Genomic DNA, 15156 nt, shown 5'->3' on the forward strand with positions numbered 1-15156 from the left:
GCTCATCGAAACTATCAAAGGAACTCAGATATTTGTGCATAATTAGGGCGCGTCGACGTCTTCTTTCGATTGTGGCTAACAGTCGTTTGTCTTGAATGTAAATCTTGCAAATGGTTCCGAAGAGGTTCACAGAACGCACAGGACTCGCATCGCTCGGTGTTGTATCTGCTCGGATATTCGGCTGTCTTTGCAGACTCTTTTCAGACACTTTCACAAGAGCACAATTATCGCTCTTACAAGATTCACATGTCAAAAGATCTGGTAGTGGCTCATCAGTCTGTATTTTCAATGCCTCTTCGCATGCCACTTCCTTTTTCTCCTCTTTTACTGAAGCAGGCTCCGGCTCTGTTGAAATGCTAGCACTAGCAACCTCCTCAAGTGCTACTGCTGGACTTTGTTCCAAAGCTGACTTCGACTCAGCACCAGCAACCTCCTCAAGTGCTGGTGCCGAAGTTTCGTCTAATGCAGGCAGCGTCGTAGTATTGATAGTCTTTCCGAGTGTTGCTGCTACAGTTTCCTCGGGTACAGCCTGATTCTCTATTGTAATGACGTCCTCTTGATCTTGAGTAATGCCAGCACTAGCAACCTCCTCAAGTGCTACTGCTGGACTTTGCTCTGAATCAGACTTCGACTCAGCACCAACAACCTCCTCAAGTGCTGGCGCCGAGGTTTCATCTGATCCAGGCAGTGTTGTAGTATTGATAGTCTTTTCGAGTGTTGGTTTTACATTATCCTCCTGATCCTCTATTGCAATTTCCTCTGGATCTAGTTGAGGCTTTAATATAATGCCAGCACTAGCAATCTCCTTAATTGGTAGTTCTGCAGATTCGAGGGGATTACACTGAGGCTTAATAATAGAAACCTCTTCAGTAAGCAGTGTTTCCTTCAGTTTAGGCCGAAGATCAGCCGCAACATGCTCTTCTGCTGCAGGTCCAACAACATCATTTAGAACTGCGGATACTTCCGTTGAAGTAACAGTGTTTACTAGGGTAACTTCCTGTGGAGCTACAGTTAATTCTGCTATACTAATTTCCTCTACTGGTGCTCGAATTTCTTCTGCTGTAACAGTTACATCTGCTGGAGTAATATCTTCTGCAATCGGAGATCCTTGTGCTGGGCTAACTTTCTCTGCTGTAGGGACTGGAGTATCCACTTCAGTAGCAGTTACTTCTGCGTTATTAACTTCTTCTTCTATTGGTTTAACTTCCTCTGTAATTGTGGTGATTTCTGCTGGAGTAATTTTCTCAAGAACTGTAGTTACTTCCGCTGGAGTTACTTTTTCTTGAACTGTAGTAACTTCCTCTGGAACTTTTTCTGGAACTGTAGTAACTTCCTCTGGAACTTTTTCTGGAACTGTTGTAACTTCCTCTGGAACTTCTGCTGGACCAACTTCAACTGGAACTGTAGTAACTTCTTCTGAAGTAACTTCCTCTAGAACTGCTGTTACTTCTGCTGGGGTAACAGTCTCTACTGAAACATCCTCTGTAGTAGCAGTTATTTCTATTGGAGTTACTTCATCTGGAGTTGCAGTTACTTCCACTGGAGTTACGCCATCTGGAGCTGTAGTAACTTCTGTTGGAGTAACATTTTCTACAAACACTTCTGCCGTAGTAGCAGTCAATTCTACTGGAGTAATTTCCTCTGGAGCTGTAGTAACTTCTGCTAGAGTAACTTCATTTATCTCTGTAGTTACTTGTGGTGGATTAACTTCCTCCGGAACTGTAGCAACTTCCTCTGTAATAACAGTTACTTCTTCTGAAGTAACTTCCTCTGTAAGTGAAGTTACTTCTACTGGAGTAACTTCCTCTAGAACTGTATTTACTTCTACTGGAGTAACTTCCTCTGTAATAGCAGTTACTTCTGCTGAAGTAGCTTCCTCTGGAACTGCAGTAACTTCTACTGGAGTAACTTCCTCTGTAATAGCAGTTACTTCTGCTGGAGTAACTTCCTCTGTAATAGCAGTTACTTCTGCTGAAGTAACTTCCTCAGTACGTGAAGTTACTTCTACTGGAGTAACTTCCTCAGTAAGTGAAGTTACTTCTACTGGAGCAACTTCCTCTGGAACTGTAGTGACTTCTACTGGAGTAACTTCTTCTGTAATAACAGTTACTTCTGCTGGAGTAACTTCCTCAGTAAGTGAAGTTACTTCTACTGGAGTAACTTCCTCAGTAAGTGAAGTTACTTCTACTGGAGCAACTTCCTCTGGAACTGTAGTGACTTCTACTGGAGTAACTTCCTCTGTAATAGCAGTTACTTCTGCTGAAGTAACTTCCTCAGTAAGCGAAGTTACTTCTACTGGAGCAACTTCCTCTGGAACTGTAGTGACTTCTACTGGAGTAACTTCCTCTGTAATAGCAGTTACTTCTGCTGAAATAGCTTCCTCTGGAACTGCAGTAACTACTACTGGAGTAACTTCCTCTGTAATAACAGTTACTTCTGCTGAAGTAACTTCCTCAGTACGTGAAGTTACTTCTACTGGAGCAACTTCCTCTGGAACTGTAGTGACTTCTACTGGAGTAACTTCCTCTGTAATAGCAGTTACTTCTGCTGAAGTAGTTTCCTCTGTAATAGCAGTTACTTCAACTTGAGTAACTTCCTCTGGAACTGTAGTAACTTCTACTGGAGTAACTTCCTCTGTAATAGCAGTTACTTCTGCTGGAGTAACTTCCTCTGTAATAGCAGTTACTTCTGCTGAAATAGCTTCCTCTGGAACTGCAGTAACTACTACTGGAGTAACTTCCTCTGTAATAACAGTTACTTCTGCTGAAGTAACTTCCTCAGTACGTGAAGTTACTTCTACTGGAGCAACTTCCTCTGGAACTGTAGTGACTTCTACTGGAGTAACTTCCTCTGTAATAGCAGTTACTTCTGCTGAAGTAGTTTCCTCTGTAATAGCAGTTACTTCAACTTGAGTAACTTCCTCTGGAACTGTAGTAACTTCTACTGGAGTAACTTCCTCTGTAATAGCAGTTACTTCTGCTGGAGTAACTTCCTCTGTAATAGCAGTTACTTCTGCTGAAATAGCTTCCTCTGGAACTGCAGTAACTACTACTGGAGTAACTTCCTCTGTAATAACAGTTACTTCTGCTGAAGTAACTTCCTCAGTACGTGAAGTTACTTCTACTGGAGCAACTTCCTCTGGAACTGTAGTGACTTCTACTGGAGTAACTTCCTCTGTAATAGCAGTTACTTCTGCTGAAGTAGTTTCCTCTGTAATAGCAGTTACTTCAACTTGAGTAACTTCCTCTGGAACTGTAGTAACTTCTACTGGAGTAACTTCCTCTGTAATAGCAGTTACTTCTGCTGGAGTAACTTCCTCTGTAATAGCAGTTACTTCTGCTGAAGTAACTTCCTCAGTACGTGAAGTTACTTCTACTGGAGCAACTTCCTCTGGAACTGTAGTGACTTCTACTGGAGTAACTTCCTCTGTAATAGCAGTTACTTCTGCTGAAGTAGTTTCCTCTGTAATAGCAGTTACTTCAACTTGAGTAACTTCCTCTGGAACTGTAGTAACTTCTACTGGAGTAACTTCCTCTGTAATAGCAGTTACTTCTGCTGAAGTAGCTTCCTCTGGAACTGCAGTAACTTCTACTGGAGTAACTTCCTCTGTAATAGCAGTTACTTCTGCTGGAGTAACTTCTTCTGTAATAGCAGTTACTTCTGCTGGAGTAAGTTCCTCAATAAGTGAAGTTACTTCTGCTGAAGTAGCTTCCTCTGGAACTGCAGTAACTTCTACTGGAGTAACTTCCTCTGTAATAGCAGTTACTTCTGCTGAAGTAACTTCCTCAGTACGTGAAGTTACTTCTACTGGAGCAACTTCCTCTGGAACTGTAGTGACTTCTACTGGAGTAACTTCCTCTGTAATAGCAGTTACTTCTGCTGAAGTAGCTTCCTCTCGAACTGCAGTAACTTCTACTGGAGTAACTTCCTCTGGAACTGTAGTAACTTCTACTGGAGTAACTTCCTCTGTAATAGCAGTTACTTCTGCTGGAGTAACTTCCTCTGTAATAGCTGCTGAAGTAACTTCCTCAGTACGTGAAGTTACTTCTACTGGAGCAACTTCCTCTGGAACTGTAGTGACTTCTACTGGAGTAACTTCCTCTGTAATAGCAGTAACTTCTACTGGAGTAACTTCCTCTGGAACTGTAGTAACTTCTACTGGAGTAACTTCCTCTGTAATAGCAGTTACTTCTGCTGAAATAGCTTCCTCTCGAACTGCAGTAACTTCTACTGGAGTAACTTCCTCTGGAACTGCAGTAACTTCTACTGGAGTAACTTCCTCTGTAATAGCAGTTACTTCAACTTGAGTAACTTCCTCTGGAACTGTAGTAACTTCTACTGGAGTAACTTCCTCTGTAATAGCAGTTACTTCTGCTGAAGTAGCTTCCTCTCGAACTGCAGTAACTTCTACTGGAGTAACTTCCTCTAGAGCTGCAGTAACTTCTACTGGAGTAACTTCCTCTGTAATAGCAGTTACTTCTGCTGAAGTAGCTTCCTCTCGAACTGCAGTAACTTCTACTGGAGTAACTTCCTCTGGAACTGCAGTAACTTCTACTGGAGTAACTTCCTCTGTAATAGCAGTTACTTCTGCTGGAGTAACTTCCTCTGTAATAGCAGTTACTTCTGCTGAAGTAGCTTCCTCTGTAATAGCAGTTACTTCTGCTGAAGTAGCTTCCTCTGTAATAGCAGTTACTTCTGCTGAAGTAGCTTCCTCTGTAATAGCAGTTACTTCAACTTGAGTAACTTCCTCTGGAACTGTAGTAACTTCTACTGGAGTAACTTCCTCTGTAATAGCAGTTACTTCTGCTGAAGTAGCTTCCTCTCGAACTGCAGTAACTTCTACTGGAGTAACTTCCTCTGGAACTGCAGTAACTTCTACTGGAGTAACTTCCTCTGTAATAGCAGTTACTTCTGCTGGAGTAACTTCCTCTGTAATAGCAGTTACTTCTGCTGAAGTAGCTTCCTCTGTAATAGCAGTTACTTCTGCTGAAGTAGCTTCCTCTGTAATAGCAGTTACTTCTGCTGAAGTAGCTTCCTCTGTAATAGCAGTTACTTCAACTTGAGTAACTTCCTCTGGAACTGTAGTAACTTCTACTGGAGTAACTTCCTCTGGAACTGTAGTAACTTCTACTGGAGTAACTTCCTCTGTAATAGCAGTTACTTCTGCTGGAGTAACTTCCTCTGTAATAGCAGTTACTTCTGCTGAAGTAGCTTCCTCTCGAACTGAAGTAACTTCTACTGGAGTAACTTCCTCTGGAACTGTAGTAACTTCTACTGGAGTAACTTCCTCTGTAATAGCAGTTACTTCTGCTGGAGTAACTTTCTCTGTAATAGCAGTTACTTCTGCTGAAGTAGCTTCCTCTCGAACTGCAGTAACTTCTACTGGAGTAACTTCCTCTAGAACTGCAGTAACTTCTACTGGAGTAACTTCCTCTGTAATAGCAGTTACTTCTGCTGGAGTAATTTCCTCTTTAATAGCAGTTACTTCTGCTGAAGTAGCTTCCTCTGTAATAGCAGTTACTTCAACTTGAGTAACTTCCTTTGGAACTGTAGTAACTTCTACTGGAGTAACTTCCTCTGTAATAGCAGTTACTTCTGCTGGAGTAACTTCCTCTGTAATAGCAGTTACTTCTGCTGAAGTAGCTTCCTCTGTAATAGCAGTTACTTGTGCTGAAGTAGCTTCCTCTGTAATATCAGTTACTTCAACTTGAGTAACTTCCTCTGGAACTGTAGTAACTTCTACTGGAGTAACTTCCTCTGTAATAGCAGTTACTTCTGCTGGAGTAACTTCCTCTGTAATAGCAGTTACTTCTGCTGAAGTAGCTTCCTCTGTAATAGCAGTTACTTCTGCTGAAGTAGCTTCCTCTGTAATAGCAGTTACTTCTGCTGAAGTAGCTTCCTCTGTAATAGCAGTTACTTCAACTTGAGTAACTTCCTCTGGAACTGTAGTAACTTCTACTGGAGTAACTTCCTCTGTAATAGCAGTTACTTCTGCTGGAGTAACTTCCTCTGTAATAGCAGTTACTTCTGCTGAAGTAGCTTCCTCTGTAAGTGAAGATACTTCTACTGGAGTAACTTCCTCTGGAACTGTAGTTACTTCTGCTGTGGTAGCAGTCTCTACTAAAACCTGCTCTGTAGTAGCAGTTATTTCCACTGGAGTTGTTTCCATTGGAGCTGTAGTTACTTCTGCTGGAGTTACTTCCTCTGGAGCTGTGGTTACTTCTACTGGAGTTACGACCTCTGGAGTTGCAGTTACTTCCAATGGAGTTACGACCTCTGGATCTATAGTTACTTCTGTTGAAGTACTATTCGCTACTAAAACTTCTCCTTTAGTAGCACTTACTTCTGCTGGAGTAACTTTTTCTGGGATTGTAGTTACTTCTGCTGGGGTAACAGTCTCTAATGCAACTTCCTCTGTAGTAGTAGTTACTCTTACTGGAGCTCCTTCCTCTTGAGCTACATTTACTTCCACTGTAGTTACTTCTTCTGTAGCAGCAGTTACTTCTACTGGAGTAACTTCCTCTGGAACTCTAGTTACTTCCGCTGGGTTAACAGTCTCTACTGACACTTCCTTTGTAATAGACATTACTTCTGCTGAAGTAAAATCCTCTATGGGAACACACACTTCCACTTCCACTGAAGTTACTTCCACTGGAGCTGTAGTTTCTTCTGTTGGAGTAAGCGTCCCTACTGAAAGTTTCTCTATAGTAGCAGTTCCTTCTACTGGATAATTTTCCTTTGAAACTGTAGTTACTTCTGCTGGAGTAACTTCTTCTGTAGGTACACACACTTCCACTGGAGGTACAGTCACTTCCGCTGGAGTAACTTCTTTTGGAATTGGAGTTGTTTCTGTTGGAATAATATTATCTATTGGCACTGGAACTATCTCAACAGTTGTAGTTACTTCTGCTGCAGAAACACCCTCGGTAAGTGCAATTACTTCTGCTGGAGTAACACCCTCCGTAAGTGCAGTTACTTCTGCTGGGGTAACTTCATCTGAAGCTGCAGTTGTTTGTACTGGAATAATTTCCGGCGTTGTTAGCGCTGTAGCTTCTTCTACAGAAGCAGTGACTTCTTCTGGAACTGTGTCTATTGATGGTTCAACCTCTACTGGATCTGGGACTTCCACTGTAGTAGCCATTACTTCTATTGTAGCAACTTTTTGTAGAACTGCAGCTACATCTGCGGGAGTAACATCCTCAATAGGAGCTGGAATTTTCTCTGGAGTAGTAGTTAATTCAACTGAAGTAACTTCCTGTGTAGTAGCAGTGACTTGAGCTTGAGTAACTTTTTCAGGAGCACCAGTAACTTCTGCCGGCACTGGAGCTTCCTCAGTCTTAGCAGTTACTCTCCCAATAGAAGGTTTTTCTGGAGCAGCATGCACTTCAAATTTTTTAATTAAAGCGCTAACCTTTTGTGCTGGAGTTGAGCTGGAAAGATTTTGTGGTAGTGATATGCTGTCCGCACATGCAATATCCTTCATTGCTTGTGCAGATATTGAGGTTTGTTCAGGTTTGAGTTCCGTTTTCTCTGAGTTTTCAACATTAGATATTTTAGTAAGTGAAATGTCCTCGATGTCCTGTGTTATTTCTTCTTGTGGAAGGGTTTGGGCAGTAGCAGCAGCTTGAGAGTTTTTGACTTCAGATGTAGATTGTGCCTCCGTGACTTCCTCCTCGTCAATAATGTCCAGAGAGTGTTGAACTAACTCCATTGTGCGGGCGTTAATTTCGGCTAGAGCCAAATCACTTAACTCCTTGAGTGTATGAATTTCTGTGGCAGTCATAACAGGAGGTTGATCAGATGCTGGAATAGCGAGCATGGGTCCCAGTGCCATGGCTGCTAGTATTTCAATAACCGAAGGCGTATTTTCATGTGGCTGGCTGTCATCTAGATATTCGATATCACCGAAGCCCGTTATGCCCTCGCTGAGATCGCTGAGGTCATCTGCTAGAACACAAACGACTGCTGAATGCCGCTGCTCGACAACTATGCACAAACAATCTGAGGTACAGTACGTGGATGGGTACAATATCTAAAGGTTTCAGACGCCTAAGCTAATCAAATTTAAGGTACGATATACAGTCTATAGATATGTTAAGTATATGGGTTAGCATACAGGATCAGTAATTGTGGATTTGTACGAATAACAAAAGTTGTGCACTGACCTGCGATGGGTTTCTGGGCAGTATCATCTATTTCATCTTCATCATCATCTTGAAAACTCATTGGAGGTGGCGGTACCAAAAGCTTAGATGTCTTCATGGGCTGTTGAACGAGCGGATTTGTGGTCTCGGTAAAAGCTGGTTCATGCTCCGCTGGCAAAGTATTTGAGGTCAAACTTGTGCGATCCACTAGCTCATCTAGTACTAGTTTTGTATTCTGTCCACCGATTAGATGCTTGCTCAAGAGCCGATCATTCAGCGCATTGTCGCAACGCAACAGATCCAATGATGTTTCCTCTGCATCGGAACCCATTTCGGACAGATCGCTAACCTCGTCGGCCGTACGATCACCAATCTGAGCACGAATATTCTCTTTAGGAGCGGGCACCAGCATCCCAATGCTGCTCGGTGTGCCCGAACTTTGCAGGGTGCTGCGCTTCTTTTTGAATAGCCAATTATCCTCCCAGGTGCCATCGCCGACCATGCTCGATGACATTGAGATAATGTCTAAAATGAGATGAGAAAGGGAAACAAGAGTTATATGATATATATTATGGAATGTATGTTGTGATGAGATGCTTACCATCTTCTGATTCGGTAACGGACGCTGAAAAATCAGGCAATGGCACCATGTGAGCAGCTATATAGTCACTCAAAACCGATTCGCGTTCCATATCCAACTGCAAGCCAGCATGTTTCTCGGATTTGCCAGCCTGAAAGAAAGGAATGGAGACATGCACAGAGATATAGATACATATATAGAAATATACTTGAGATGCTTGAAACTTACATTGACTCCCAATTCATGATCCGTAAGGCTGCAATCGCTGCGCGGCTCTATGGAACTGCCGGACGTAGTGCTCAACGCTTCCGCATTGTAATTCTCATCAATGTTGTGAGTACTCAAATCCGGCGTACTCTCCGTTATAAGCCTGGTGTTACCCTCCTTGTCCGCAATCTAGAAAACAAAAGATTCACATATTATTTAACTAGACTAACTTGCAGATAAGGGAAGCCTTAGGCAGCCGGCAACATTTGCGACTATGTTGAAATACGTCGAATTGACTAGACAAGAGCCGTGACGTCTCGAATGTACCTAAAACTAGATCGATTTAAGCCTTACGCAGCACAAAAGAAAAACTGTTGCTGAGATTTTAGCAATAAAACTATAAAAAAGCCTAATCAAAGTCTCATGAAATCTATGTTGAAGCAGTTTAAAATATGAGTGTCTGATAAGATATGGAAAATATATAGACATGTCTGAATCAGTCCAACTGAATGAGCTTATATAAAAACGATGATTTCGGCTCTTTTTTTCTGTTGTAATATTTACATTTTGTGCTGGCTCTGCCATGGCCAATTCCGCAGTAAGAGAACCAAGTTAAGGCAAGTTTTTGGCAATGGGATATTAAATTTTTTCACTAGCAGGAAAAGTCAATGATCCAATTAGCAACTGAGCTGACGTTAACCGTTTAACAGTTCTACTCAGGCGTCCGCACGCTTGCAACAATGGGCAGCAACTAATTAGTGGGGCATGCAACTGTGCTAGCTTTTGCCTTCCAATTGGCTATCGGGAAGCCGCCAAAGTGTGGCCCATAACGAAAGTGAAAACCAAAAACGAGGTTCGAGTTAGCGGAAATGGCGAGAATACCAAATTGGAAATGGGAATTATAAATGGCTGAGGTCAAATATAGCTAGTTGCTGCCACAAATGCAACAGTTATTGCAGCAGGTCAGCTATTTTCTTGGATGCCGAGCAAGGAGCATAGTAAGAACATAGAGCTCATTCTCCATCTCTTTCCCAGATCTCTGGCAGCCTTTAAAAGCGGCCAAGTTATTAAAATGGAAATTGAAATGATGAATATTTAGACTTTTAGTTTAGAAGTATTTTCGATTCTTCTAGTAACAATAACATTAATAACAAATAAAAACAAGAGATCCAATTTGGCATTTAAATACTTTTAATAAAAGCAAAAATTGTATTACTAAGATATTTTCAAGGCAAAGAGAAATTGCGCGTAATAATTTTTAATTATTTTTAATCGAACGCTGCTAAGACATTATTTATTATCAGGTTTTTTTTTGTTAATACTCTGAAAGTATCCTATATGAATAATCGTGTAGTATCTATTTATAGGGTCTATAATAGGGTAACTGTCTATTATTGTCTTACCTTATTCAGCACCGCTGTGGCCAACAGATCCTGATAGATTTTCGGCTCGAAGTAGTGCTCGGTGCGATGGCGCCTCTTATTATTATTATTCTGAAAGCCGGATAGCTGTCCATTGGAGCGCGTATCCAAGCTAATCTCAGAGACGGCGCCACTCGGAGTCTTGAGCGAGTTGCTGCCGCTGCGTAGAGTTTCCGCAATGATGCTCTCGATGAGCGTGCGCAGACGTGTCTGTGATATATCAGCCAGTTGGTCATTGTTGTTATTGTTGTTGTTGCTGCTGTTATTGTTATGGCCATTGACAATAGCGGGCAAATCTGTAATGCAGTCGAAATGGTCAGTGAGTGCAAGAATATGCGCAAAGTGTAGTTAGCACAAAAGAATATAAGTTAAAAATATCAATAAACACACATGAAATGAATGGAAAAGTGAGTGTAGAAAGTGAGTGAGTTGTTGTTGTTGTTGTTGTAATTGTTGATCGATAGTGTGAAGTAGAAGGCATACCTAATTTCACCTCAATGACGTAAACAACGTAAAAGACAATAACAGCTATCACAGCATACATGCCAGTTATTAGGCCCAAAGTAAAGTCCATGCTATACGGTTATATTTGTATATATATATACTTTCCTAGATATATATATGTCTACTAGTTGAATATGTTCACATTTATGAATAGACTCTCACATTTGTTTATTATTGTTATTTTTTTTTAATTTTTTGTCTTGTTTTATTTGTGTTTTGTGCTGTTTAAATATTTATGTTTCGATTTTAATTAAGGCAAATACAACAAATACAAACAAACACACTCACACACACACGCGCACATTTCTCTTGAAACAAAAAAATTACGCATACGCCGCATTAGCCAAAATTTGTATACACATTTAAAGCTACGCTAAACGCTTGAACAGACAGCATAAAGATAATAGATACAACAAAAAAATAATATATTTATATACACATATAGACATATACATTTCTAACTGCTATTCGTTGTTTCTTCTGCTTCTTTCACATTTTGTGCTAATGCTTTTTTTGCGTTAAAAACATAATTAATAATCACGCAGTTATCTATTTTGCTTTAACAAAAGCCACTAAATTTCTTTATCGCTTCGTTTCGACGCCTCGCTGACATGTCTATTGTGTGTAAGCTGTGTGTGTTCATCGCTTGAATGCCGTTAGTCATTGAGTTGTGCGCACAAAATGTCAAAGATTGAAATGTATCTGACTCGCTTTGCATATGTGACTGTCATTAATGAAGCAAAGCCGAAACTGAACCTTAACCAGCACAGATCATACCTATATATATATACTATATATATTATATATGGTACATATATAGTGTATAAGTGCGCTGTACAAGGTGCACAAGTCAAGTTCAGTTCAGAGTTCAGCTTTAACAAGTTTTTTTACACTTGGCTAACAACTCTTAACTTGTATATATGTATTTAAATTTATGTTTCTATAAATGTATATATATATATATATAAATTATATATTTTATGTCGTGGCATAAATTATTGGCGCATAATATTTCTTCGCTTTAAGCCATCATTAATATTGATTAACATTTTTAAAAATATTTTTTCCTGCTTTTTGCTTAGGCCACGTTTTAAATTTAGCTTTGATTTTTGCTCATATTTATATATATATATAATATATATTATTAAAATATAGAGGGTCAAGGTTGGCTGTGCAGCTTTCTTAATAGAGCTCTTGCATGTCTCTGTGTGTGTATTTGTTATCTGTTATCTGCACAGTCCATAATTTAGTCGTGGTTTTATTTAAAGAAATTTTTTTTTATTTTTTATTATTTTTTATTTTTTATGCGTCTTTTTTATTTTCTTGTAGCTTGTTATCATTAACACTTTAGTTTTATAATTTTTGTTGCTTTTACTTTGTTGTCTTTCTTTCTTTCTCTCTTTCTTTCTTTTAGTTTTTGTATTTTTTTCACCCGGCTTTTGGCTGTTCGGCGCGCGGCCAAAAAAACGTTGCGATCAGCGCGCTTTGCGTCTGGCAACTGCTGCGAGCAGTCGACAGTCGCAGCTAACAGCGCCACACACACACAATCACCTGCACACACACACACGCACACACACACAATCAGCTGCACACACTCATCGATAGCTTTGTAATGGCATACAAACAATTTGCTTTTGTTTATTTGAGGCATTTCGATATTCGCGCGCTTTGTGCTTCACAAATTCTCTTCATGTAAGAATTGAGAACGGTTTTTTATAGAACTCAAATTATGCCAATTTCTTTAACAAATAGATATTATTAGTTATTATTACAGCAGATCCGTAAGAATTTACAGCTTTTGCGGAATTTAAAGAACATATTTTTGTATTTATGTCAAGCTAACTTTAATAAAGTCTATATAAAAGGCTGTTTTGCTTAGTTGATTGACTGCTTGACAAACGTACTGAATGATTGACAGATTGAACGATTAACTGGCTGAGTGGTTGATGATAAACAGCTGCATTGACCGATTTAGAAGTTGCTTAAAGATATTTATATATATATATATATATATCTAAGGCTGTTTTTCTTGATAGACTAAGTGATTGACTGAGTGATTGAATAACTGTTTAATGATAATGATACTAAAATACATAAGAATTATTCAGTATGATGATTGATTGTCTAAATGATATAATTGAATAACTAAGCATGATTGACTAGCTTGATTGATGGAATTTACTGATGAGAAGTTATTTGTGAGGTTTGATTGTCTGAATGTTTGATTGAATAATTAAGCATGATTGACTGGCTTGATTGACTAAATGTTTAACCAATCAGTGCTGAATAAGCAGCGAGATTCGTTATAGTTACTCAATTAGTTGATCAATTGACTCGAATTTAAAGCTGTTTGGGATGACTGATTAACTGAGCGGATTGACCAATCAAGAGGCGAATACATCGTTTTGCTAGTCAGTTAAATTGAAGTTGTGACTAAATAGTTAATGATTTACTAAGACCGCCCGTATAGAAAGGCAGTCAGCATGATTGATTGATTGACTCACAAACTAGCTGATTTCAATTGTAAAAATTACTGAAAAGCTTCAACTTGAAAGTCAATTAAAATGAAATCAGAATTCGAAAATCAATCTACGCATTGGCACTGATCGCTACAATAATTCTAGCACAGTTTTAGAAAAACTTGTTTGCTTCCTGTAGCCGTAACAGGTCTATATTAGTTTTGTGTTTGTGCAACTCAAGCGCTCAAGTGATTGACATGTTTATTTCATGCAATCATTGTGTGTTAGCGTGCCTCTAAGCTATTACACTCTACAAACGTATTTGATTTAGTAATTTGAAGGATGGGACAGTCGAAAAACTTAAGAAATAACAAAAAAAAACGAAACACTAAGTAAATATGTTGAATGCCGTGTAAATTGTCAATTTGCAGCTGTTGTTGTTGCTGCTGGTCTAAACCAGTTGGTGAGCAATGGTGGCGCACGTTGCGTATGATTAATGTGTGAGTATCTCGGCTTGTCATCTGGTTAAGGCCAACTGTCGCTACAATTCTTAAATGCTTATAAAGTGTTATGTACTTGTCGGTATTTCAAATTTAGCGAGAGCGAGCGAGAGACAGAGAGAGACAAGAGTTTGCTGCTTATCAGTTTCATATGCTTTTGCCTTATCATATCATGTGTGTGTGTTTCTGTGTGTGTGTTGCTGTTATCACTGAGTGTTGACCGCGATTTTCGTTGATTTTTTCTTTTTGTTTTCATTTTAGTTTAGTTTGCATTTATTATTTACTGATAGGCATAATTTAAGTCTGAATATTCATTGATTCCTATGACATTCTCAGCATATTACGTATACGCAAGGTATTTTACGGATTTTTCTGCAGAATTCTTTAAATATTACGCATATGAGCGGTATAGCTACACACATATATAGATACATAAAGATAACTACGTGCGCTAAATATAGAGAAATAAGTTTTTATTATTATAGCCATGATTCATGCTGGATACGAGCAGGTTAGGCAGGCACTACAGCAGATTAGAGCGTAGTTACAGAAGTAGTAGTAGCAGTATTTTTTCATTTTGGAATAGTGGAAGGAGAGGGCTACACGGCAGGACTTACCTCCTTTGTAGACACGTGCGCATAAAGCATTCTCCACATTGATAAACATATTGCTCAATTTCGCATGAAATTTATCAAACAGCTGCAGGTCTGTATGCAGTGCATTTGTTTGTTTGTATGTGTGTGTGTGGGTGTGTTTGTGTGTGTATATAAAGTATAATTAAATTTAACATTAAGTATGCAATGGAGTTTGTTAAAAACTTTAGCCTTAAAGCAACGTAAAGTATACAGTGGCAGCTGGTGGGCAGTTAGAAAAGTTGCATATGCAAGAAGCAAAAAGATGTTTTAAAATATATACCTAAAATTCTATAGTTTTTAAATTGTTCTCTAAGTTTTGTTACGCAGTTCTATTAACTATTTAAATCAGTCTTGCTAAATGGCAAAATCAACAGAAATTACCCTATGATAACGTGTTCCTCCAGCAAACTAGAACTAAGAATAATGGGAATTATACTAACGTAACCTGTTCTTCCATATTTCGGAAAATTTCGGATTGAGTCTTGAATAACATGTTCTGCACAGAAGCTAGATCTAAGAGTTTACGCTTTAAGCATTTAGTTTTGTCATTGAGCATTAAACTTTTGAAGAAGATCAATCAAACCCGATATTTTTAATAAAATAATAATGTAAAGGCAATATATTTTTAATAATATTATAATTTAAGGAATATTGTTATTAAGTCTTATACCTGCTTGCAACCCTTGGCCTTTATATATTATACTTA

At 39.1% G+C, this 15156-nt stretch overlaps 1 protein-coding gene across 7 annotated transcripts in view; it reads right to left on the minus strand.

Moving 5' to 3' along the window:
- LOC111604174 (mucin-17) overlaps window positions 1-15156 on the minus strand; it is a 38211-nt gene that overhangs the window by 4735 nt on the left and 18320 nt on the right. For 3 of the 7 annotated variants that reach the window (XM_023322115.2, XM_023322116.2, XM_023322118.2), the window contains exons 6-10: window positions 14433-14522; window positions 10335-10648; window positions 8953-9120; window positions 8746-8875; window positions 8166-8669 (exon numbers count right to left, since the gene is read on the minus strand). In XM_023322115.2, coding sequence (XP_023177883.2) covers window positions 8166-8669; window positions 8746-8875; window positions 8953-9120; window positions 10335-10648; window positions 14433-14522 — 1206 coding nt within the window. Of the gene's footprint in view, window positions 1-237; window positions 1288-1353; window positions 5158-5337; window positions 7945-8165; window positions 8670-8745; window positions 8876-8952; window positions 9121-10334; window positions 10649-10835; window positions 11048-14432; window positions 14523-15156 lie in introns of those variants that run through there. The other 4 variants (XM_023322117.2, XM_023322120.2, XM_030225555.1 and 1 more) reach the window with 3 other exon arrangements.

Source organism: Drosophila hydei, unplaced genomic scaffold (genome assembly GCF_003285905.1).
Source record: "Drosophila hydei strain 15085-1641.00,03,60 unplaced genomic scaffold, DhydRS2 tig00008134-arrow-pilon, whole genome shotgun sequence".
NCBI lineage: Eukaryota > Metazoa > Arthropoda > Insecta > Diptera > Drosophilidae > Drosophila > Drosophila hydei.